Source organism: Aythya marila (assembly GCF_965140915.1).
Source record: "Aythya marila genome assembly, chromosome: 15".
Taxonomy (NCBI): Eukaryota; Metazoa; Chordata; class Aves; order Anseriformes; family Anatidae; genus Aythya; species Aythya marila.
In genome coordinates this window covers 13,200,863-13,226,411 of record NC_139056.1, presented here as the reverse complement: position 1 = coordinate 13,226,411, position 25,549 = coordinate 13,200,863, and the positions used below count along the sequence as shown (strand labels likewise).

The window sequence follows — 25,549 nt, the reverse complement described above, 5'->3', positions numbered from 1 at the left end:
CTAAAAGTCCAGGAAACTAGAAGTGAGGCAGCAAAGACAATCTGCTTTTTCTATCTGAGCCAGTTGTTTGTGATTGCGCTGCTGCCTGCTCTGCCCACTGCTCTTCCTGGGGAAGGGGCAGAAGTGTCTCTGTATTTGCTTACAGTGGTACTTCAGGGCTCTGCTGTCACCTGCGTGCAGACTCATTTGCAAACAGGCTGTATCACTGGGGAGCAGAAATATGTTTTTTTTAAACCCTAAGCAGATTTATAGTCTAGTTTCCTGTCAGATCTTTGCATTTTCCTCCTCCGCCCCTCCCAGCCTCTGACACACTTTTTCTCACTTTCTGTGTCGCTCTTTGCTCATTCTGACACTGGTGCACTTGCTTCCTTTATTCCTGATTCTCCATAAACTTTTGGCACATTTGGGGCCAGGGGGTGTTTTGCTCCTTGTGTTTCCTTTATTTTTAACAGCTGCAGAGCGCAAATAACCTCTCCAGGACTCCTGGAGAGACGGTGGCAATTGCATGGAGGCAACATAGGGACTCTCAGCCTGCGGCAGCTGCAGCAAGACAGCCTGGTCACTCATGAGCACCCAAGGTAAGGAAAGCAGCTGTCAGATCAGCTCCACCTCACTGCTGGCTAGGATGGCGTTTGACTCTAATCACTACGAGTTCCACTTTCACCTTTCACCTCTTTTTTGTGTTCATTTTCAAGAGTGTGTTTCTTTGAGAATGATTGCATTCGTGTCTTCCTTGCCCTCAGCAGGTCTAACTGTACTCTGCATGCGCGGGTACACGGAGCTGAGGTTTCTGCGAGGTAAACAGGTGGTAGCTGGAGGTGAAAACATCTTCTTCAAGAAGTGTGCGCTGGGAAGGAGGATTGAAATGGAGGCCTAGCGGGGGGAGATGAAAGGACTGATTGTCAGCACTGGTCTCCAGGGAATTTCTGCTTCTATTCGTAGTATGTTGAACCCTAGCTCTTTTTTAAAATCCTTTCATTGGGGATTTATGCTTTCTATTAACTAGTAAAATCATAAAATCTTTTTTTTTTTAATTAGTTCTTCTCACTTCCTTTATTTACTCAACACTAGTGGATCTCTTACTATCTTTTTCACCATCTTCTTATGCCTGTTTTTCATCAAGCATATTTTTTGTGTGTGACAAATGTTCCCCTTGTTCCTTTCTTTCTCTTCCCTCCACCTTCTTTTTCTTGTCTGTGCAACAGACTGTACATCCTCCCCCATGTTTTCAGTCTTTCTCTCCTTCCCCTCTGTGATTTCCTTCTCTGTCTTGTGTTCCCCTTTCCTGTTGCTTCTCACATGCACTCCTCCTTCCTGCTCCATCCTCTTTCTCATGCACACAGCATACACTGCAGCCCTGCAAAGTTGATTTTGCACACGCCATGGTGTTGCCTTTCCACTGGACTGTCCTTGTACATATATGCTGCTTTTATATCTGCCCCTTTGCTCACGTACATATTCAGGATTTGCATATTTGCAGTTTTGGAGATGCATCCCAAAGTAGCAGACTTTTATTCTTAAGTAGCTTCCCTCCAATTCTCAGATTCATACTTAGAGATTCACAACAAATAACCACTGTCATCCTGTCTCTGTTTCCTTCTCTCTCACAACAGAATTTTCTAACGCCTATAACACACCATAGCTTCCTTTCTACTCACAAATACAGCCTTCCCTGACGTTGTTTTTTCTATCCCTGCTCTTTATATCATCCCACTCTTTTTACCCCAACCCTCCATTAGATTTTTCTATCTGTTTTAATCTCGATATTACATTTATGATGGGAGGAGCCACTGAAGCAGATGGTCTTACTCTGCTGCCTTGGCATCTCCCCACATACTTGTAGAGGAACTGGAGGACTTTTTGCAGTTTCTCAGCTCCTCTTTCCTTTACAGCATATGCAGGCTAGAGCAGAGCAAGAGCTTTGTAAAGCTCTTAGATACAGAACTCCTGATCTGACACTAAGGTAGTTTATGTCCCATTGAATCCCACAGGATTTCAAATCTCAGGGGTAGAGAGAGGTTCCTTGCTGTAATGCTGTAGTGGGAGTAACTTTGCCCCGTGGATTTGGAGACAGCTCATTTTTTAAATACCAGAAGTTGCCAGGATCAGATATGGTTAAAACTGCATCCAAGGGTAGTGTCTGCTATTATTGTGTGTTTAAGTTTATAAGCTTTGAACCAGATATGACAAAGCAGTAATTTTTTTGATGAAGCTTTTTAGCCTCACCTTCTTAAGCAGGGCTATTGAGACTGAAGATTTATTTCTAGGGATGTTCTGGTTTGGGCTTTTGGGGACTGAATAAGGATCACATATTAAACTCAGCTGAATTAATAAGAGAATTATTATGTGAGAGAATTCTCTTAACAATCTACCCTTCTCTCTCAAATTGTCTATCTCCTTATGAGTGAAAGAAGCTTAAACTATGTTTGCAATTATAATATATCCTTTTTGATTCAGAGCTAGCAAACTGTGGCCTTTGATCTGTGAGCATTCTCTTCTGAATACTGAAGCAGGTACATTAAAATATCTTTGTCTTTTGGATCTGATGAAAAGTCCAAAAGCCTAGAACAATAAAATAAGAGATGTTAGTTTTATTCGTACAATTTTAATATGAGTCCTTACTCTGTTACAACTTGTCTTGTGACATGAAATGTTCTGGTGTTCCTTTTAGTCATTCTGCAAAACCTGCATGATGATTTTGTGTTTTGTGTTTTTGGAATCCTATGCCCCCAGTACTAATTCTTCTTGTGACGCCTTGATATCTCCCAGAAATAAATTGGCTGAGACAACATTTTGCCCCTTATCCCTTCCCTCTCACCATCGTCCCTCATCATCGTGGTTTGCTGTGGGTTGAATTTAAATGGACATTGTCAAAATTGGGTTGACAGATACAAGGGGATGTGGAGCTAGAATTCAATATTTTTTTCTAGTTTCTTTAGTCATATACCTGGCAGGAGTGAAATTTCAGCTGGAAAGAGCGTGGAATCTTTCCACCCACCCAGCAAATTGCTGTATTGGGAGGGGCACCTCTGGAACAGACATTCAGAATCACATGTTGGACTCCTCATTCTTACGCAAATAGTTACTTCCATTTATATTTAACTATGAACTAAGAGTAAAGTAAAAATTCAGCATGAGTGAGAAGAGAACCATTTGAATGCAGTTTTACCTCTTAAAATTAAAAGCAACTTGAACCTTCTCTAAAAGGATGCATCCCAAATTACTGGGATATGCGAAAGAAATCTGAATGTAGTATACCAAATGATTTAGTTTTATACTGTCACTTAGTCAATTTTTTAATGAGTTATGTGGCATGATGACTCACAGAGGATGAAGCGTATAAAGATCTTTCTTTCTCCCAATATTATGTCTATATTATTGAAAGAGAACCAGCTATCCACTTATCAGGTGTCTCAATTCTCTTTGGTACTGAAGTGCATGTTTCATGAGAAACAAAAGTTTCACTTAGATGTGGTCATTAAGGTTGTGTAACAGGTGGTGGAATTTGACCTAGCTTTCTTTGTAAGTAACCCCCACAGTGATCTAAACCATAAAAGAGTAAGGAATATGGGTTCAGGTCTTGTGGCTTTCAAACTGGAGGGTAAAACTCTAGCCCTCACCAAGTTTAGTGGAGTTTTGCCACTGGTATCAGTGAGATATGATTTTTGCTTTGGCTGTTTATCACTGCTGTCTGTAGGATTTGCATTCTCAGAACGCTGTCCGCTTTGCTGAGAACAGAGTATCTGCAGTGAATCTGCAATTCCCTTTTCAGAACAAATGATGGGGTTTTCTCAGGTGTATGTATAATAAGATTCTCCATCTCCTCTCTTCCCCCAAACTCTCACTTAAGTGCTGCCTTCACCCTCTAGTCAGGGTCAGTTATTTAATGGCAATGAACGTTTTCAGGAAGGTAACCTTTCTGCTTGTGATTTGTTCAAGGACTCTGGAATTATAATGGTTGATGTCAAAAGTATATAATTGGTCTCTGTGGCACACATCCAACAAGTAATAAAAGGCTCTTTCTCTCTACTTCTTCAGTCAGTATTCTCTCCCTATATTACCCTCTCACTTTTGCTCCTCTCAGGCAAAAGGAGAATACAGTGCTAATCTGTTTAAAGTGCGATTTGACAGAACGGCCAATCTGTCGTACACCCAGACATGCTGTGTCCCAGCCATGGGCAGCAGTGGATTGCTCCCTGCCTGAAGGTTTGCACACCGACTTTAAACATAAATGTCTTCTCTGAACTTTATTTTGGGCACCTTTCTTCCTTCATACTCTTCCGCCAAGTAGTTGGGCTCTAGTTTGTGAGTATCATGAATTCTCACATGCTCATTGATGTACAGGAGGGGTGTTTAAAAATTTACCAGTAGGTAAGGCCTTTGTGCTCTTTTATACAAAAGGCAAACACAAGGTTTTTTTCACAGCTCATGGAAATGTATTACCAACAGCACCAGAAGCTGATCATGTGTTGTACATTGTCTGCTATCACTGGTGAATGTGTAGTGAAGAGAATATTCTTGTTACATTAGTCCCACAAAACCTATTTGATCTTCAGTGCTGGATGGAGCTTTACTTTCTAATGCTGTTTACTTCAGTGAATCTGTTTAGCAACTCAACAGGAAAGAAGAATTTGTCAAATCTCACTGGAAATCTATCAGAAATGTCAAAGTAAATGCTGTAACATTCTGGTTTCGTCAAAAGGGTAAATGTATATACAGCTGTGTATGTGATATTATTGCTAGTAATTGTTGCCTTGGTGAATCTGTCTGTATAAAGTAGCACTGGTGTGGTATTAACAGATATTTTTGTTCTGGTCCCTGAGGCCAGTTTGGCCTTACACAAAGATACTTGTTGTTTGCTCAAGCCTGATAAGTCTGCCCTGTTCATTGTAGTTCAGGGGAGGAATACATCTTCATTGCAACCAGTGAAAGGATCCCCGCCAGCCCCCTCAGTGCTGGATGTCTGCTGGCAAATTTTCAGCAGGTTGTAACTGAGGCACTGAAACTTTAATGTAGGCTTTCTGTCTAAAATGAGATCCTTTTTTTTTTTTTTTTTATCCATATGAATGCCGACAACACTGTATGCAAGCAGGACATATATGGTTGTCAATAGCAGTTAATAGGTTGTTTCCACTTCATTTCTTATGGCTCTGTATGTGTATAAACATTTCTAAGCTACCTACTTGAAATCAGTGAGCATGCTTAATAGGTTGTTACACACATTTAATATATTTGAGCACAAAACCAAGTCCTCTGAAGTTTTAAACACCATTAAAAGGCAAAAGATTTTCCCTTCAGATGTTTTCCTCTATGAATTCTGAATCCTGAGAGAACTGGGAAAACACCTGAAAGTTGTTTCAATTCTTTTTCTAAAGCTCGCACTAAATACACCTAATTTCCAAACTGCAGTGCAAATGGTGATTGAGTCTTTTCTTCTTAATCATCAACTGAGAATATGACATAAGATCAGTTTGAGGCTTTTGGCTTTTAACATCTCAGTTAAACTACCAGGGATGTTTAGAATTCACTAACCATACTGGCCTGTTGAATGAAGCCATGGCGGTTTTGCATGGATCATCTCCATGAAAAGACTGGTGCCTACAGTCTTTTACAAGAACAAGGTGTGGGGTCTATCCAGCAGCTACTGCCTGCATCTCTATTTCTTGGCTTTTTGTGAAGATAGTTGCAACTCTGTACATTTTTCATAGTTTATAATGAAGTAGTTGGTGAGATCATTAAACTCATTTCACTAATGCCTTGCACTGAAGGAAAATAGAAAAATTCATAAACTTTCTTGTCTTCTTTACTATTGCAGAGCTGATTTTCTCGGGTCAGGGGGGTGGGGTGGGGGTGGGAAGAGGAGGGAAGATCATCTCTGCTACTGCTCTGGTAGTTTCCCTTCACAGTTCCTGCCAAAACAGGACAGAATAAGTCTCAATATTGATTAGTTTAAGAATATTTTTGACATGTTGCATCCTTCCAGTACCTGTATTTTCAGTTATGTATTTTTCAGGAAGATCCAAGGCTAACATGTTTTATTGTAGAAGGTTTAATTTCCTTCTGTCTTTTATTCACTCATTTTTGCAATTTAAGCCGTGAAAGCTATGAATGCAGTATGAAAAAAAATATATACCTAAACTTCTGTCTTAGGTCAGAAAGGAGTGTGTTTTTCTTCTGCTTTATTTTTTAGAAAAAAAAAAAAAAAAAAAAGTGAAGGAGTATTACATTTCCTGTAAGGCTGGAAACACTGAGTCAGTTTCTTTTTAATCTGAAATTCAATGGTTTGAAGGAAAAATGATACTTGGGCATTTTCTTATGGAGTGTTACAAAACAGAATGATGTTTTTGTGACTTGCCCGTATCCATAGTGAGAGCAATATCAGTCAGCTTTGCTGGAGTAAGTGCTATTGACAGTAACACCTTCACTGAATCACTGAACAACTGGGGTTGCACACCTGGGAGAGTAGTGTCTGGCTCAATAGTTAGTTTAGAAGCTGTATGAGAATACAGTATCAGGAAGGAATGAACTTTTTCACCTACAGAAAACAATTGGAAAATGCTAGGTGTAAGGCAGAAATGGTCAGGATTTGAATGCCACTTTTTGAAGGCTGAGAGTTTAATGACAAGCTCTGATACCTTTTAGAACTTCTACAATGTGGAAAAATGCAAACTCATTGCAATTGCATCATTATAAGATAATTGCGCATAAATCCCAAACTATTTGAGCAGGATAGTATTAGAAATATTGGATGCAAACCCATTAAACAGCTAATGTGATCATCCCATATTTAAGTGCAGTCTCTGTATAAAGGGATAAGTATAGTAAAGGTCCTTTGAACATTCAAAACTTTGAAGGAAGAACATGCAAAAAAGTGGAGGGTGGTTAGTTGCTGTTATCTTGGTCCTCACTGGACATCCCAAGTCCTCTCTACCTTCAGTCTGATGCTTTTGTCTGACTTCCCTCACTTATGTTGTTTTACATCTCCTTTCCTCTTCCTCTCTGATTCTTGTTATCATCCATATACGGTAGTTTCATCAGGTGAGTGAAAACAGCTAACAAACTTCTCCCTGCACAGCACACTTCAGAGCTGAGGATATCTGTCACCTCTGGTTTGCTACTGATCCTGAAGGAAATGAAGCAATACATAAAGCATAGCAAATGAAAAAATCAAAAATCAGAGGGAAGGCATAGACGGGCTGTGGTGCTTTAATAAGTCTTCTGTACCTCACCGTGGAAGTTGTATTTTCATCTGGGGGATTCTTGTGCATTGTTTTCTTTCGCTCTCATGGAGAATACTTAATGCATACAACTGTAGTGGGGGGAGGTGGTTGTGCTGTGTTTCAAACATGGTCTAATATTGGTTCTCTGTGGTCCTGCATTTAACATGTATAAAAAGCCACACGAGATCATCAGACCCTGTGGGCTGCGCAATGCCACATCCTGGCATTCTGTGTTACGTTCTGCGTGTCTAGAAGTGGTTTCTTCCCACCTTCCTCCTGCCCTCACGTGGAGGCAGTGAACTCAGTAGTCTCAAACCAGAAATTTGTTCTTCCCTGGGTTTGGCCTGACACAAGCCCAAGAGGACACATGCAGCTGCCTGCAGCCCACACTACCAACCTAGAGAAAATCATAGTGAATTGAGTTAGTCTTCTGTCTGGATATGGGTTATGAGCAATCAGCTGGACCATTTCTGACCTGAAAACGTATGGTAACATTTTTGGCTGAGAGCTAAAAGTTTGCATATAAAAATCTGAGAGGAGAATATGGTTATTTTAAACTTCCTTTATGCTTTAAAACATGTTTTACTAGAATTATCCAACTCAGATCCTCAAACTGTGAAGTGAGAAAGTCTAATTCTTTTTTACCTTGCTAGGGTGAATGATATAATAAATATTAGAAAGAAATGTAAAGAGTTATTCCAGAAATTTGAATTGAGATAAATGTGACTTACTAAGGCTGATGTCAGCACCCCAGTGGAGATACCAGGGGCTGCAAATACCAGGTTCTGATCCCATCAAGAAAGGTTACCAACTTTCTGAGTGAGTCCTCACTCAGCTTACCTCACGTCCACCACTCACCTCATCACTGCCATTGCTAGGAAATGCCCAGTGTTTATGAAGTCAACCCTGATGATAGCATTTTTGGGTTGTAGTTGTTGGCCATTCCAAGTGAATAATTATGTGAGAACGAAAGGAAGAATTCTACTTTTAACAGATATTCTTTGTAGCTTTTTACTTTCTGAAGTCAGATTTCATCTCACTATAATTAAAGCTTTCCAGGTGTTTATTTAAAAGTTTTGCTGAATTTTATTCTTTTCAGAAAAGTCCTTTCTGTCCTTGGTAGCTCTGTTTTCACTATTCCTGTTACACCAGTCTTCCTTCTAACAGCTTCCTCAGTTCCAAGTAGGCAGGGTTATTAGGACAGAAAGGGTTAATGCTATGTGAGAGAAGCAGTCAGGATGTCATAACAAGGTCTATGCTTCTCCTCTGTGTTTTTACTTTCTGAGAGCCATAATTTTTCCTGCAATATGCAAGGAAAAAGGTGAAGACAGGATCTAGAAAATAAACAGTTCTTAAGGCAGCTTTTTACTGCTTTTCATCAGAATATAAATAGACTGTCGCTTCTGCAAGGAGACACTTTGATAAGAGATGGAGGGAGATACTTGAGGTATATCAGGGCAGCCGATCATCAGAAGTGGAGTGCACTTGGTTTTGGCAATGCAGACATATGAGTATCATCTAACCAGTCCGTCCACCAGTCTTTACAACCGGTATGAAAATACTGCTGTACTCACTGGGGGCTGCCCTAAAGGCTGAACAGTGCTTTTAAAGGGTTATGTGATTCTCAAGAGAAAATTAGTCAGAGTATCTGAGAAACCTTCATTGCCCCTGAACTGCTCTTGCCTTCCTCTATTGAATACTGCCTGATGTATAACCTCTGCTTTCCATTACTGAGAACAAGAAAGAGCTGCAGGTTTTGTCAAACTGCAAGACAGTAAGTTTTTAGGATGCTGCAACCACGTTCTTGGATGTTTCCAGCTTTCAAGTCACATCAGGGAACACAGAAGAATAAAAGAGTTGTCCACCCAGAAGCAGCCATGGCCAGCACTAATAAAGCCCTTTTTACCCTAGGGAAGGCTGTCACTTGAGAGCAACCAAAGGGCATGCAAACACCCAGAGCTACTTCAAAAGCTTTACTAGCAACCAGGAATCATTAATGATTACTTTCTCTCAGGACAGGTCCTGCAAACACTACCTCCCACACTCATTTGCTGTGAACAATTTCAGTGTGAGTATAAGGAGAAAGTACAGTTCTGTGGTTACTGTAGTTCATCAGCCTTTTCAGAGCTCTCCCACGGTACTTGCCCACTTCTCACCGAGTTCTCTCTTCCGTGATGTTCTGCATTTTGTGCTCCTTCACCAAGGCACCTCATGGAGCAGGAATAAAAGAACCCCTGGCTCTTTTTTCCTTCCTCTCAAGTAACCATCTGTGTTGCTGGGTAGGGAAATGTCACACAGGTAACCCTGTCATACAGGCAAGGATGGACAAAGACAGATCAAGAGCTCTTGTCCTCTCATAAAATGCAGAGAGAAGATTTCAGAAGTAGCTCTCAATAGACAGGATTTCACCCAGTAATGCCAGCAGCAGTGCTGGTTGGTGTCTAGGACATTTCTTCTAGGAATGCTAATAATAAAAAGGCTGGACAAGTTTCATTTTTAAAGAGGCTTTTTAAATTCTCCATGGGCTTTTTTTTTTAAAAAAAATCCTTTAATCTTTCTGATGTTTGCAGTACCCTGGAGAATAATATGAGTTCTTCTCTCAGGTGATGAGTGTATTGCTTTTATAGGATTTGAAACACTTATTGACCTGTTTATCTTATGACAAAACAGGATTTTGAATTCAGATCCAAGTTGCTCTACTTTGCTTCTGTTTGTAATCCCAATAGAACCTTGTATGATGTTATTTTATTATTTTGTTTTATGCTATATCGTGCTAGAATAATTTCTGCCATAGAAGATAGAAAGGCCTTGCCATCAAAGAAGGAAACCTGTGAACAGAGTACACAGTTCTTAAAAGAGCTGAAACCTCTGTGAAGGAAAGCAGGAGTTAAACTAGCTCCTGCATAACAATTGTTTTGCTTTACGCTTGAGGTTCCATCTCTGTGCCTGATTCCTCAGTATCGCCTTCCACGGTGACTTCGTTAGCAATGAGATGCTAATTAAATTTCATATTTATGATTAGAAAATAAAATCATTGGACCTTTTTAAAATAGATTTTTATGAGTTTTGGCTCAGTCAGCTGAGTCAGCAGTATAGAGTCTGCAAGGCTGAACTTACCGGCTTTGGAAAAAAAATAAGATAAATAGAGCAAATAATGATAGAAGGAGAATCTAATCTAAAACCTCATACTGTTTCTACACTGTATTAATTTTTGAGCATAAGAAAAATAACTTCGTTTTTTTTCTCCTAGAAGAAATATTCATAGAAATCCATAGTCATGTAGTCATGTATTCATAGAATTTCATAGTCATGTGGAAATGAACCTTTTTTTCTTTTATCATTTCTCAGAGGGTTCAAAGCTTCAAATTTAATCTAATTCTTAAAATCTCAATTGTAGGTGGAGATATGTTGAAAAGAGATTGATCTATCAGTAGTATTTATCACCATTTATTAACTAGCAAAATATGTATTTCATGGATTCAGAAGGATCAGAATTAGCATGAGTAAGCACTGACAACACAGTGTCAGCCCTCTTCCCCATGGAGCACGTACTCCTGGGTGGTTTGTACAATAGTGGGGAATCAGAGCTACCTAAATACTGCTGTTGGCCAGATTTATAGGTGCTATATAGAGAGGTTTCTTATTAATGTAGAAATTAGCATTTCACAAAGATTTAAAGGCCCATTTTTCAAATACTTTAGCAGTCAAAGAATGCTGCAGTTGACAAAAGATTTTTGAAAGAGCTCAGCTTCAATCTGAGCATGTAAGAAAGCCCTGATTTTTAAAAGTGCTTAGCACTCAGCAGCTCTGTGATTCATAACACTATCTTATCCCACACTCTGAGGCAAGTCTTGCAAAGATCTGGCCATTTATTTTAATGCCTATAGTCCATCTACACTCTTTGAAAATCTGACCCTAATTACAAGTTGTGCCCTTGAGTGGGAATGAGAAATAGGGGAAATCAACCCCCAGGAATCAGAGCCATTAACTAGTGCTCATGTCGCATGTAACCTTACTTCATATGCACACAAAACACTGCATTTAAAACAAATGCTTTTCTGCAGTGTTGTTAGCTTGCAATACTTCAAGCTACAAGGTACAGTTAATGCAAATAGCACGTGAAGAATTGTTATGCTTAGAGGCATAAATTAGGAGAATGGGGGAAAAAAAAAAATGCTCCCACTGACTTTTAGTTGATTGTGATGCCTTACCACCCTTTGTATTGTGAAGCATCTCATAAAGATCGGGATTCGGGTGAATATAATCCTGCAAATCTTGCTTTTGTAATATTGCTCGTAAATGCTGCTTTACAGCAGCTGCCCATGCTTAAAGACTGGGATGCTCACAGATGGAGTGTAATTCTTGCATCACTTTACAGTTTCTATTTTCGCAAATATTTATTTCCACAGTCAGCAGAGAATTCAATAAAATATGGTCCCTCATGCTGATTTTTCTTCATACTTCTTATGTTGACTCATTCTGAAGAACCACACTCAGGTGAAGAGAGAGACAGATATCTTGCTATTTTAGTACTTTGCTTCTTCAGTCTTTTCCAAAAATACAAGTTGACCATGAACAGAACTGCCCTGAGTTTCCTGATGAGAACAGAGTTTAGTGTCTTCGTATGGTTAGTTAATTCTTCTGGGATAAGCTTTCCACACCAAAGCTTTATAGCATTTTATTCTATATCGTTAGAGCAATGGTCTCAGTTTTGGATAAAGCAACAGAAGATACTTAATTTCTCCTTGCAATGCTTTGGAAGTAGAAAATACTACAGAATTGCTAAGTATTTGGTATTCTGTTCCCCAAGACAGCAAGACAAGGTCGCAGAGAGGTTACCACTTATAGAAATAAAGTACAATCCTATTAAGCACGGAATCAGATTATTTTTGCTCAAAATTGCTATAGATGTGACTTAAAGGAGCCCTCCTGCAGGAGGCAAAGTGGACTGTCTCTATTTTCCAGAGGTCGCTTTCCTGCTTTTAACTGCACGCCTTGCAGTGAGGCTTTGTTGATGATGCAGAGCTGTTAGCTGCCCCCAGCTGTAGTATCTTCAGGAAACAAGGGTCTGTACGAGGTAGTGCCTCTCCTGCTCCATCCTGGGCTCACAGCTCTCTGTGGCTTTGAGAACACTTCCTCTAAGACTTTCCTCTACAATGTTGACAAATTTGAAAGTCACCCACAACCTCTGTTCAGAAGAAAAGGGAAGTCAGGCAGCCCCCAGCACCTTTCTATCTGCTATATATAGACAGTGAGTTTGAGAAAGAGGATGGTGGGCGTATGTTTCCGGAGCTACGTGACACGGTCCTGCTACACCAGTACAAGAAAGGAGAGGACACAGAGCAAGAAAAGGAGGTGACCAGGAAGCAGAACTGGGAAAAATATGATCATAAAGGAAGTACAACCATTTCCACGTGAAAGGGGAATTTTGATTTCCAGCTATAAAATAGTGAGCTCCTTCTGATTCCTGGTGAGGTTCTGTTCTTAGGCCGGGCTGTTTGTATCTTTTGTATACTTTCTTGTCAAATGACATCCAATTTTCTTTTGTGTGTCTTGTGCTGGGCTGGCTGAGAAGTTCTTTAGCCATGCTTAATAGGACAGAGGATTTGGTCAATGGCAAGTGACAGAGCATCAAGAAGTATTTCAGTGGCAGTCTGTGACTAGAAGGGAAGCTTGCTTTTTCCAGGGGGCTTTGAGGTGCAAAAACTACAGGTACTTGTTATGTAGGGCATGGTGTTCCTCAAGCAGCAAACTAGCATGTGCGAGAGAGTTCTCTGTTCTTTAAAAATTGCAAGTGTTTTAAAGTAATAGTTAAAGAGGTTACAAAGTGGCTTAAATTATATATGCCTGTGTTCTATCTACATCAAGTTCTTCGTTTACATAAAATGAACAAAATGCATGTGAATGATTGCCATCATCACCTCAAGGAGACCAGACAGTGTTTGATCAAAAAGAATAGATATTAAGCAATTAAGAGCTAAACAAGATTGCATGTCTTCACAGAGCTAGGTACAGACCTATTATACCTTTGCATAGTGCATTGAGATAGTGAAGTGATTCATACTCTCATCCTGCGTGTAAGTCAAAATGTGCGCTGCTGTCATAATGCAGTATGCAGTTGGCACAGGGGTTATTTTTCATGTGTTTGGAGTAGTAGTGTTTGTTAAGGTCCATCCTTATAAAGGCTTATGACAGTTTTTTATTTGTCCATTCTTTGAATTTTGTTTATTTTGCCTAGACCAACTTAACAGTGGGACTCCCAGTGTAGGATTCTGTTGTATTTTTCTGTTCATTCAGAACATTGTTTAAAGCCTGCTGAATGAAGTATTTTTTGCAAGCTTTCTTGGGCCATGGTGAATTATGGTGAGATTATCTGACAGTGTTCAAGACAGGAGCGTAACCTTTTCTGTTGTAAGAATGGCCTACACATTTACTGGCAGTTGTTGCTGAATTTGGAGACTGATAAACTAGAGTGCAGTCCTCCCATCTGATCCGCTGTGCATTAGCATTTGACTGGTTAGGGATGAGAGTACCACCTACATGCAATCATCATCTGACTGCATGGAAAATGTCCTTCTCTGAATGTTTTTTGTTATTGTTTTAACTTGTGTAATGTAGCTGCTTGTAGAAAGTGCAATCTTTTAATAAACAGAATGAGTAGCGGTTTTGGGTGGCACAGCAACACTTCTATTTTCCTGTTTTGTGTGACTCATTATATTAATAGAAGTGAAGTGTTAATAACACTGATGAGAACTAGGCTATCTGTGATAGAGTTGTGTGAGTTTCAGATATATGTATCAATGATATGAATCATTGTCCTAACCAGATTGTTATGTAGTTCAGTGCATGCAAATTACCTAGGAACACCCACTCTCTGAACCAAGGAATGTACTGTTTGTTGTACAGGGAGCACACATTTGCTGGGACCTTACCTGCAATCATCAACCCCATTTGCATGTTGGGCTAACTTGAGTTTTGAATTCAAGACTCCAGATCTGATGGCGGGAGCTCTCCTAATTACACTCTACTACCTCCCTGCCCCACGTTGTGTCTCCTCCTCCTAAGCTAGTGAAAATCTCATTATCAATTGTAAAAACAGAGTGAGTTAATCTCAAAGAAAAAATTAACCTGAGACCTAATAACTAATCCTGAAGCATTTCTTAGACCAGCATTCTCATGAGCCCTTGGCAGCCTGAGGATGACAGCTTCTTCTTGAGATCTTTGCTTTTAGCAGACATTAGTTGAGAGGAAATGCTCATGTCAGTAGTTAATGCTGCACTCAAGAAAGAAAGGCCAGACATATAAACATATTTGTACTACGTTAGCACAGTGATTTCTGTTGTCCTCATCATCATGCATAACAGCATGGAGAATGTGTAGATTAAAGCATTTATTAAATGTCAGGCTTTCAGCTCTCCACTGTTACTTTTCAAATCCTTTTAAATAGATGCACTAAATCCCTGTGGTAAATTATTTATTTAAATTATTGTGCCATTATCTTGATTTGCATGCTCAGAACTAGCATCAATTTCTGATGTATCAGGGTTTGTGGCAGGATCTTCCTTATTTGTCCCTTCATTTGCTTTACACCCCGCATTCTTTCCTTTGGCCTTTAAAAAGGCTTTTCCTGTTCTCATCTCTATCTCACTTCTGCTCCTCACTTTCATTCTGTTGATTTCCTTTTTATCTTTCTTTTTCTTTTTTCCTGTTCCCTTTTTGTCTCGTTTTCCCATGTCCTCACTATTTTTCATCCCTAAATCTTGTCTTTCTTTCTTCTCAGATTTTTTTCACCATTTCTCATTGCTCATCTCTCTCAATTCTCATTTACTTTCACAAATATTACCACTTAATAATGCTAGTGTTAATAGTTTCTGAAATCTGAGCATCAGATTATTTAAAAATATGGAAGATCATAGTAGACCAATACCAAGACCAGTGTAGACAATGACATTGAAAGAGGCAAATCACTCTGTTGACCCCAAAGGAAATCTAATCAACAATTAGATGCAGATAGGACCAAAGTTCTAAGGTAGAAGTCTATGAGATGAAGTTCTAAATAGACGGATTTCTTTTCCATTCATTAGAGAGAAACTAGATTTCTAAGTTAAACTGGATGCCTTGTCCAGGTTGGTGAGATGACTCCACCCTCTGTCTCTTTTTATAAATTCATTCCTCTATCTGTGGTGCTTAGCAGGTATGCTGCTGAGGGTGCTAGAATTAGCACGTAACATCTTTCATGGTATGTAGAAAATAGTGACACAGAAAAATGACAGTGTCGTCAGAACATCATTGCTACTTTTCTTTAAGCTATTTGTAGAGGAGGATTTTTCCATTTTCTATGTTTATTATTGGTAATATATGTTCTACAACCAAATCTGATTGGATCGTGCATGTTCAGGGTAGCACAACTTGCTGTTGGTTTGCTATTGAGACAAAATTAGTCATTTCCTTCCTGTGTGATAACATGATAAGAGCTGTGAAGTTCTAAGCTGGCAGACCTGAGGAGGACATAGGCTTTAGATATTCTCACCAGCCAGAGAGCAAGGTGGTAAAGCATAGATCTGTGCTTTTTATGAAGCCCCAATGATTACAGGATCCTAATAAATACTGCTGGAGTGATTAAAGACTCACAACAATATTTCATTGGGCAAAACAACATTCTTAGTATGCAAACAGTTTTTTTCCTTCAGGAAGTGATAGGTACTTTATAGCCTTTTGTGTGCAATTTCAAAAGCAGGCTAAAGCTACATGTAGTAAGTGTGGAATTCAGTGCAAGGACTATTAGAGTATTAAGCTATATTATCCTGCAGTTCTGAAAAAACTAGTATGTGTGTTGTATACAACGTTTTCTGGTTTAGGTGATAATAAACAAACCATTGGTTCTGCTGTATTAACAATACTAATAATTGATCCTTGCTTTATCTGTGCACATTTCTTTTTCACTGAGATAGTTTTATGTGGGTCTATTCTTAGTAGAGTAACTAAAGGCAAAGAAAGAGGTAATTAAAGAGAATTCCTATAGCATTAATTCTTCTGGCCCTCTTGTGTTAGGGGAGGAATAGTGATTAGAGACAAATCTCTGATTTATTCTATTGCTTTCATTTTTTCATAGAGCAGAGATACTGAAGGAGCAACATGATAAAATTCTTCATTTCTTTTTCTCTCATTTGGTTGTTTTTGATATAATACTTATGAAAATGAGGGGAAATTTCTTTCCCTCTTATGTTTGTAAATGCAATATGAATATGCCTCTTGAACAAGTTAGGCAGGTTGTTTGGGTTATCTCTGTCTCTCTCCTATTTAGAAAATGGAAGTAATATTTATGACTGTGGCTATCATCTGGCTTCACTGAAGATCCAGGTTTACCTTGCTGAAGCTTTGCATGTCTAGTAATGGTTTGGTTTTGTTTTTTTTTTTTTTATATATTGTATGTACAGGAAGATTGACTCAATGGACAGAAAATATTTGTGCTAAAATAATCCTACTTTGTGTTTAAAGCTTCCTGCTCTTCTTCTACTTTGGAATTCTACTTTGGTATACTTAGTCTATATTTCTCTTTTATGTTTTATTGGGTTCATGGTGGTCTGTGGGCTGTCTGAATCTTTCATATAAAGAGGAAGTTCTGCTATATACAAAGTGGTTCTTTCCATGTCCAGCCACAGTGACCTGAAACAGAAATACAGCCCTATTTTTCAAGTGTTGTTTGCTTCAGAAAGTATTCTAAGGCTTAGAAAACCTGAAGTAATAAAACTGTGCTAATAATAAACGTTTTTCTATGGCCTTCCCATCTTAGTGGTTCCAAGTGCTTTGCAGTCACTACTGAATGAGTCCTACCTTGTCACAGAAATACTTGCTACCAGCCTCAGTTTCAGGTGTGGACACTGAGGTAGAAAGAATATAAAGTGCTGGTTCTCAAAGGCGGGTTAAGGCTTTGTCTCCTCTCATTTGCAGTCCAGATTTAGGCACCTGTATGGAAAGCAACTTGAAAGTGTAAGTAAACAAATTGTTGTTTTAATCAATGTTTAAGCTTTTCAGAAATGGTTTGCAGTACTGTAGAACATTCAGCACTGCAGCTAGCATAATTGGAAACTGCTGGTAGTGAGCATTTGAGAAAACCAGGATGTAAATAGAGCTCTCCTGTCTCCCTAAGCAAAGGAATATAATTTCCCTATCACACTTTAAGCTGTGGCTTTCCTCTAAAATTAAAAATAGCACTAAATCCCTTTGTGGTTTTGTGGTTCTCTGATATACAAATCAACATCTATCCATACAAGCAGCTTTTGAGAAAATTTCCTTGTTGTTATGCTTATATCATATGAGTTGCTACACAAACTTGAGGGAGAAAGGGCATCACCCCATGAAGTCTAGAGATATGCACAGAAAAAGCTGTAATACAAATAGCCTCAAAATGTTGGGGATAATATACATAGTTTTTAAAAGCTTTTTGCATCATTGTATTTTGCTTTAGTGTGCTAATTCATATGTGATCCTTTTCTTTTTTATATGCACATATTTAGTATTTAACACGAACAAACTTATGTTCATATTAAGTTTTAATTTGCACGTTTTGCACGGTGGTTTCTTTTTAAATACTGTTAGTCTGTGAACATCTGTGACAAATGCAGAAGTCCCAAGCATAAGAACAGTTCACCCTTCCAAAACAAACTTCCTCCTGCTCCTAACCATGAGTACAATACCCTTTTTGTGTGTGTGTATTTCATGAAGGGCATATCAAGAAATCAGCAATGCTAGCTGAAGCCCTCATTTGCAGTCTGCTACATGGTGGTTTCTCAGTATCGACAGGCTGTCAAGAATTCACAGCAAGGGCATGCAAATAATTAAGGAGCTGAAGGGTTAATTTTTGCACCATCATGAAATTAAATCCCAAAAATGATCCTCAGGATGTGCCTTGATGAAGAGCACTTTATAGAACCCCTGGTTCTGAAGCCTAGAGGCTTTATTCCCTTGATCAGTGGAGAGTGTCACTGACGTATGAAAGCATGGAGTCTGGGTGAGAACAGAGAACAGCTTTAACTGCAAGGTGATTTGTTCAGTTGAAAAATATAACAAAAAAATAGCAAACACATAGAAAGATTCATTTGTGTGTAACAGCCAAGAGAAGAATATTCCCCGAGAGAGCAAAGGAGATGAGGGGAGTAGAGCGTTTCTTTCAGTGTAAAAAAGGGATTCTCTCTTTTATTTGTCTGCATCTATAGAGACCTTTGAAATAGATGGGACTAGCTGAGATTATTACTGGATTAAGATCTCCTGCGGTTAAAAGCTACGTTGTATACTAACTACTGAAAGGAGCAGCAGGAGAGCAATTTTTTAACTGCTGTGGCAATTCTTATTTCTTTTTGGCTACTGTTTGTTGAAGTCAGTCCAAGTCTGTGATTTCACACCTGTGATTTGTAATGGACATTGTAGTATTTCTGACATATCACAACTTCTGAATGTGTTAGGTTACAACTCGAGAGGTGCTGGAGTCAGAAACTAACTAGATAGTGATAATGAAGGTCAGATGAAATGATTACACAGTTGAAAACTTTTTAAGTCTGTCATTTTTAATTTGATAAGTAAAAACAACTTCTGTGCAATGTCATTACAGGAAGGAAGCAGGGAATAAGATCCTTTAAAAGACTGCAATATACATGTGCTGCTGAAAATCTCCTTTTACAATTAAAGCCACTAATGCAATACCTTTATTAGCTTCCCTCTGAGTTTCAGTTGTCACATCTGGTTTTGTACCAGCATAATAAAATTTCATCTAATCATAAGCGTTTTATTTCTTATTCAATATTATGTTATGTGCTAAATCTAAATATTAAGTGGTTACTATGAAGGCTGCTCTATTAGTATCAGCTATTGGTTTCCATTGTCTCTGGAAAAGCTGCAAAACACAGTGGAGTTACGTGAAGTTTATATACTCATAGACCAGTCTAGCCAAGGAAACACAACAGGCAATACCCAAGCTCTGGGAAGGAGAAGAGTGCTACCCATTATGCAGTAGTAATCCCTCAAAGGGGGTGAGTAACAGCACGGACAACTAGGAGAGAGCTTAGCTGTGCTTCTGGTAGGGTATTTCCATCTTGAAAATGTGAAGAAGAAAGCAAAAGGATGATTCTCACATTGCTACATGGCAATGACAGACTACTCCACTGAACATTGTTTCTAAGGGCTTGATCCTGACAATAGGCTGTGCTTAATAAGTCTGCTACCAGAAATGCGCTTTTAAAATTCTTAACCACTCGTACAATATATTTATTACTTTCCCATTAAATGTTATATCCTCAAAATAACAGTATAGATATGTTATGCCCGTACATGAAGGACTATTTGTTAAAGGTATTTTTAATGTAATGTAAAAAATGTATTCATGTTGAGAATTATGCTGATGAGTGAACTTTTCTTTGAATCATTTAATGAAGAAATCCCTTACTAATGTCCTAAGGGAAGTGCTGACAGAGAGTGTAATAAGTTCTGGTTCAGTGCAGCAGACTGCAAGATATTTTGCATTTTATAAAATTCAGGCAAGTGCTTCTGAGGTCCATCTGTGAGCTTACTGGAATGCTTTGAAAAAGCAAAGGGCCTGCAACATACCTTTTTTTTAGATGCAGTAGCTGTGGCTAGATGACTAAAATACTGTGACCTTCTGCTTTATTGCCTTCTCCACATAATTCAGCTTTTTTTTTTTTTTTTTTTTTTTTTTTTTTTTTTTTATACAATGTTTGTTAAATTCACCTTTGAAATTAAATATACATTTTTTTCCAGAACAACTGGTGGACAGTAAGGTTCATGAGAATGTATGAATATTTCAGATGAAGCTATGTTTCACCATCAGAATTCCTCCCACTGCTACCTACTTTATATAGCTTTATCTGTTGTTTTACCTTTATACTGTTAATTGCTCCAGTGTCAATTTTACCACATGCAAATGCTGGTACACAGTAAAAATTTATTCCATCCTGTAAGCAGTTCATAGTCTCAGAGAGACTTTCTCCTAATGACAGCCATGGCCCCATGATCCTAGATCCCACCAAGCAAATGTGGTCTTCCCTGCCCTCTGAGGATGGCTGTCTCTTCTGGCCCATTTAATAGCAGCCAGTGGAGTAGTAAAATGTACATGCAATCAGCAGAGCTAATGCTAAAAAATGGTTCCTGGGATATGAAATTACAAAGAAAAAAATTCTGCAAGAGCTACTGGAGTACAAGAGAGAACAGCAAAGCTTCTGGCACTTCTCCCATAACCTGTCCATGATATGAGGAACTCATTCAATTTTTTCTCATAGAGACATTGAACCCCAGCCTAGAATTCTGGACAATTTGGGAAGACATTTGAAAGCACAAGGCAAGGAACATGCGTTTTTGTAGGACTATTTTGCATTTTATTATGATAGAACACTGACAAACACATTATCTAGAAGATTAGCACTTGCATTTTTAGTTTCCAAAATGAGGAGTTAATCGCCTCTGGCTATACAGAATAATAGCTGGTTCTGCCCAGTGACGTTCAGTGTAATGTATCATGCTTTGCAGTTCCTAAAGTTGGAAGCTGAGGAAATTATAACACAATGCAGAGAGCTTTTCTGGTCCAAGAAAAACACCTTGCTTTAGTTACTGATTACCACCAAAGCCTCATAAAGCACTGATCTCAACTCTTATGACCTAAGAACTGCACATTCTTCTTATACCATGGTCTCTGATAGGCTAAAATAACTCTTGAAACAGAAGCTTAACTTCCATGTGCCACCTGGATTGCAAGATCTTGAAAAAGCAAGAATGTAAAAATGAGACTTTTTTGAGATCTGACATTTATCACAAATTTAAGAGGGAAAGATTTTTACAGTTTCCTTACTATTAACTTAGCTTTACTACAAGTTTTTTTTCACCTTGTTGCCCGCCTTGTAACCTTCTCTAATGAGATGGTTACAAATTAGGAGTTGGCAGGAAATTGCTTAGCAAGCACTCAAAGATCATGTGATAGCTTTTGCATGAGCCAAGAACGTTTTCAGGCTTCAGTGATACAATGCTCATACCTATCCACTCATGCAGAGAGAGGCAAGGTCTGAACTCACGGGTACTGGCATTCGTGTCCACATGTCCATCAGTACACACACAGCTCCGGGAGGCAGGCATGCATAACTACTTGCCTATGAGTTAACTCTTCTTTAGGTATAGTTATTTTCATCATTTGGCTTGTCACAGATATGCAGGGAAGTTGCATGTTCAAATCAGTACAGCTGAGAGGAGCAGGGGAGATGAGAATGAAAGCCGTAGCTTCCTGCAGTGAGTATTTGTCTTTGTTCTGAGCTTTGTATGTTCATACCCTTTCTTGCATCGCACCACGTCCTTTACTATTGCTTCTATTATGAAGAGGGATTCTCTGACTTCAGGAGACCTTCATGGAGTTAGCTGAGCTACAGATTCATCACCAGAGAGCAATACACAATAGTTCATAGACTCAAGATAGCTCTTGTCTGAACTGTCACTTTCCAGATGAGCTGTGGACAGGCTGCACTTCAGTTCAAACAGTTTCAATATAGGGCAGACTCAGCATTAGTCAGAAGTGATTTTAAGCTCATTCTATATGACATGGAAGCACAAAACCAAAACAAACCAAAACAAAAACAGGATAGAAACTGTCCTGTTTGATGTTCATTTGCCAATTGTTTCCCTTGTTAAGGAGGAGAGCTGGAGATGGATGACTGCCTGGAGACACTGAAAGATGAGGAGGAAGCTTTGTGGGAGAACGTGGAATGCAACCGGCACATGCTGAGCCGGTACATCAATCCTGCCAAACTGACCCCCTACCTGCGGCAGTGTAAAGTAATCGATGAGCAAGATGAAGATGAGGTGCTTAACTCGCTTATGCTGCCCTCCAAAATTAACCGAGCAGGTAATTATTTTATGAATGGCTACATCTGTATCCCTGTTTGAATGGTATTACTTTGCTAAGTCTAGAGGGAGCCCGTAGCAAGTTACAGATTGTCAAATGGAAACCATATATCCCATTTATGGGAGGTTTAATGTGAAGAGGGGGAATCTGCTGCTGTTATTTTGATAACAATGACTCTTGCCAGTGTTGTGCAGACCAGAGCTTGTGGGGTACATGTTCCCATCACAGCCTTGGCAAATATTTCATTTAACACAAGCAGCAGCCCTTGTCATTCCAAGGGTAGATTTTCAGCTGTCTTGTGGTGCTTCGTGATTTGTCACCGAAGGGTCTACCATCCTAGCATTTCAGTACTGCCTGGTAAAAGCTGCACTGAATAAGGCATCTTTTGAAATTCCTGTTCCAGCGACAAATTTGCTTGCACACCTTCAGAATAACGATCAGCACAAACATAAAGAATGTGTGGCATTACTTCATGAGTTCAGCTGAACTCAATTAATCAGCCAGATTTTCCACAGTGCATTGCTGTGTCAGAGACAAACCTTAAAGAGATTTGACTTCAGGGATACGCCGCTTGCTTATGCTACTCATAGTGCTGTTAAGTCACCTCTCAGTCTGTTCCCTGTGGGTTGTTCTCAGGGCGGCTACTGGACATTCTTCACACCAAGGGCCAAAGGGGCTATGTGGTTTTCTTGGAGAGTCTGGAGTTTTACTACCCTGAGCTCTACAAACTGGTGACAGGGAAGGAACCCACAAGGAGATTTTCCACTATTGTTGGTGAGTAAAATCAGTCCCAAAGCCTATTGAAATGAGGACTATCTTGAAGACTGGGTTTGATCTTTTAGGCAAGAAGTGCGAATAAAAGCTAGTGTTTTAGTAGCATTGTGCAGTTTTTCAGTCCTTTTCAATGCACAAGGAACGAGCAACAGCTGAGGTACAAAGAAAAGGAAGATCCCAGTTGTATGAATGGGGCTGTAGAGCTTCCAATGAAGTGACAGCCATTACAAGAGGTCTCAAGAGAAGAAGCACTGGAACAGCAGACTTAATTTACGTGGATGAGTGACACATGCAGAAAATCTGAAGGATTCAGATTAATTGTATTTGTACAGATCCATTTTACAATGTTTGTGCTATTTCCATAGGCATGTCAGCTCAGCTGCAACAAGACAAATTTTAAGGCTTCATATTCTATCTAAGCAAAGCTGTATGCATGTATATTGTGATTCTGGTAATAGTACGCTGTGTAATACTTGTACTGTTCCCAGTTAGATATATAAATGTGTATGTATTTGTACATAGGCTACATCTCTGTATATAATTTGGGATACTTATTTCTTATTCAGTTTTGCTGACCCTACTTAAGTTACTTTAAAAAAAATTGATAAACTGTTCACACATTTCAGTGGAGGAGGGACATGAAGGCCTTACCCATTTCCTAATGAATGAGATCATTAAGCTTCAGCAGCAAGTAAAGGCAAAAGATGTGCAGCGCTATGAACTCTTGGCAAAATCTCGCCAGTTGGAGGATGAGAGAAAACAACTAAAGCTGAACAAGATAGAGCTGCTGACCTTTCAGGAGAGATACAATAAGATGAAGGAGGAAAGGAACAACTACAATGATGAGCTGGTCAAGGTGAAGGATGAGAACTACAATCTGGCCATGAGATATGCCCAGCTGAGTGACGAGAAGAGCATGGCTGTGATAAGAAGCCGAGACCTCCAGCTAGAGGTGAGAGAAATGCTCTGGGTACCTTTAATCAGGAATAGTAATGGAGGATGCCGGTGGCATGTGGCAAAAAGAGACCTTCCCTGACAGTAGAGAGATGTAGAGCTCTCATTCGCTTTGCTTGTCCAGATGATTAGGGGCACCACTGTACAGAAATGCCTACTGCAGTGATGTGTATTAATGGCAGGTAATTTACATACTTATAATGGATTAGGAGAAAATAACATACATAAAAGCAAAATTTTAAAAACATAATTGTTTGCTAGAATAATAATTTTAGCTTTTCGCTCAATAATGTATTAAGGCAGTTATCCAGGTTTGCATTACAGTGTTTTACTGAAAAAGTCTCACATAGAATATTGAAATATCTTGGGGCCATTTAGAAAACAGAATTGTTTCAAGTGCACTAAAATTTATTCTTGTGTGTGTGTCACAGGTGAGACAGAGTAAACAACTACCCACAGTGGATATGGATACTGAGGTTTATTTAGAACCAAAGAGATTAGACATTTTATGCCACTTTGCTTTTTCACACAGTCATTTGTTCCCCTCCCTTGGTGCTGCCTTTTATCAGGCTCAGTGCTCCTACTCTGCATGGAGATCGCTGCTGGTGCAGGAAGCTCAGGCAGAAATTTGTGTCAGTTTCTGCTGCTTGCAGTCACCAGTCGCAGGTGTTACTGGCCAAGGATGCTGGGTTTTCAGGTTTTCCCTGGCATTCATATCCATGCATCTCTGATCTCCAGGATACTCCACCACTTCCAGGTTTTTCCTCCAGCCAAGATCATCACCTTCTTCTTTCCACACTCCATTCCTTCTCAAGTTACTTTTTGGGAACCCCTCTATTCTATCCAGAATCCCAAGCCCCCCTTTATTCCCAATCCAAATAGTTTATGTGCAGAAGCACAATGTGTGGTCATCCTCCTAAGCAGTAGTTCTGTCTTGAATCTCTATTTATTATAGGATCAAGGATGTGATGCTTTTTTAGTCCCAAATTTATCAAAATTTGCAACCAGTCCATACCAGTTACAGCGAGCAAGTAGCAGGCTTCTGCTTGAGAGTTCAAAAGTTCAATACTGGACTTTCACCACACACACATATATACACAATTATCTGCTGCTTGTTAGCATTCGCAGTTTAAGTTATTTTTTCCACCTATGACAGTATGTTTTCACCTGAAAGTGAGAGTGTTTCCAAAACAGTCACTGCCAGAGCTAGAAATGATTTCTTTCCTTTCTTATTTCTCCTTTTCACTGCTCCCTGGCTGTTCTAGATTGACCAGCTGAAACATCGCTTGAACAAGGTGGAAGAAGAATGTAAACTGGAGAGGAACCAGTCACTGAAACTGAAAAACGATATTGAAAACCGACCCAAAAAGGAACAGGTGCTGGAGCTGGAGCGGGAAAATGAGATGATGAAGACTAAAATCCAGGAGTTACAGTCCATCATTCAGGTATAAATGCAGAGTACTACACTGAAGAAAGCTACACACTTCAACTTACCCTCCCTGCTTACCCAGATGATGGAATCAGCAGCCTTTGACTGCTCCTTGCCTCCAGGCATCCCCACACTCACCTCCCATACTGTCTCACATACTCCATTTTTCACAGCCTGCTTCACAGTATCTAAATATCTGGAGGAGGCTGGGAGTGTAGACAGAGAAGCAGCTGGTGGTGACAGCTCCCACACAGTTTTAGTAAGGCACAGGGGGTT

At 39.4% G+C, this 25,549-nt stretch overlaps 1 protein-coding gene across 5 annotated transcripts in view; it reads left to right on the top strand.

Moving 5' to 3' along the window:
- Positions 1-287: 287 nt before the first annotated feature.
- CARD11 (caspase recruitment domain family member 11) overlaps positions 288-25,549 on the top strand; it is a 47,152-nt gene continuing 21,890 nt past the window's right edge. The window contains exons 1-5 of one of the 5 annotated variants that reach the window (XM_082772469.1): positions 288-578; positions 21,904-22,116; positions 22,753-22,890; positions 23,517-23,842; positions 25,110-25,289. In XM_082772469.1, coding sequence (XP_082628595.1) covers positions 566-578; positions 21,904-22,116; positions 22,753-22,890; positions 23,517-23,842; positions 25,110-25,289 — 870 coding nt within the window. In that variant the 5' untranslated portion in view covers positions 288-565. Of the gene's footprint in view, positions 579-835; positions 942-12,590; positions 12,691-21,361; positions 21,507-21,903; positions 22,117-22,752; positions 22,891-23,516; positions 23,843-25,109; positions 25,290-25,549 lie in introns of those variants that run through there. The other 4 variants (XM_082772468.1, XM_082772470.1, XM_082772471.1 and 1 more) reach the window with 4 other exon arrangements.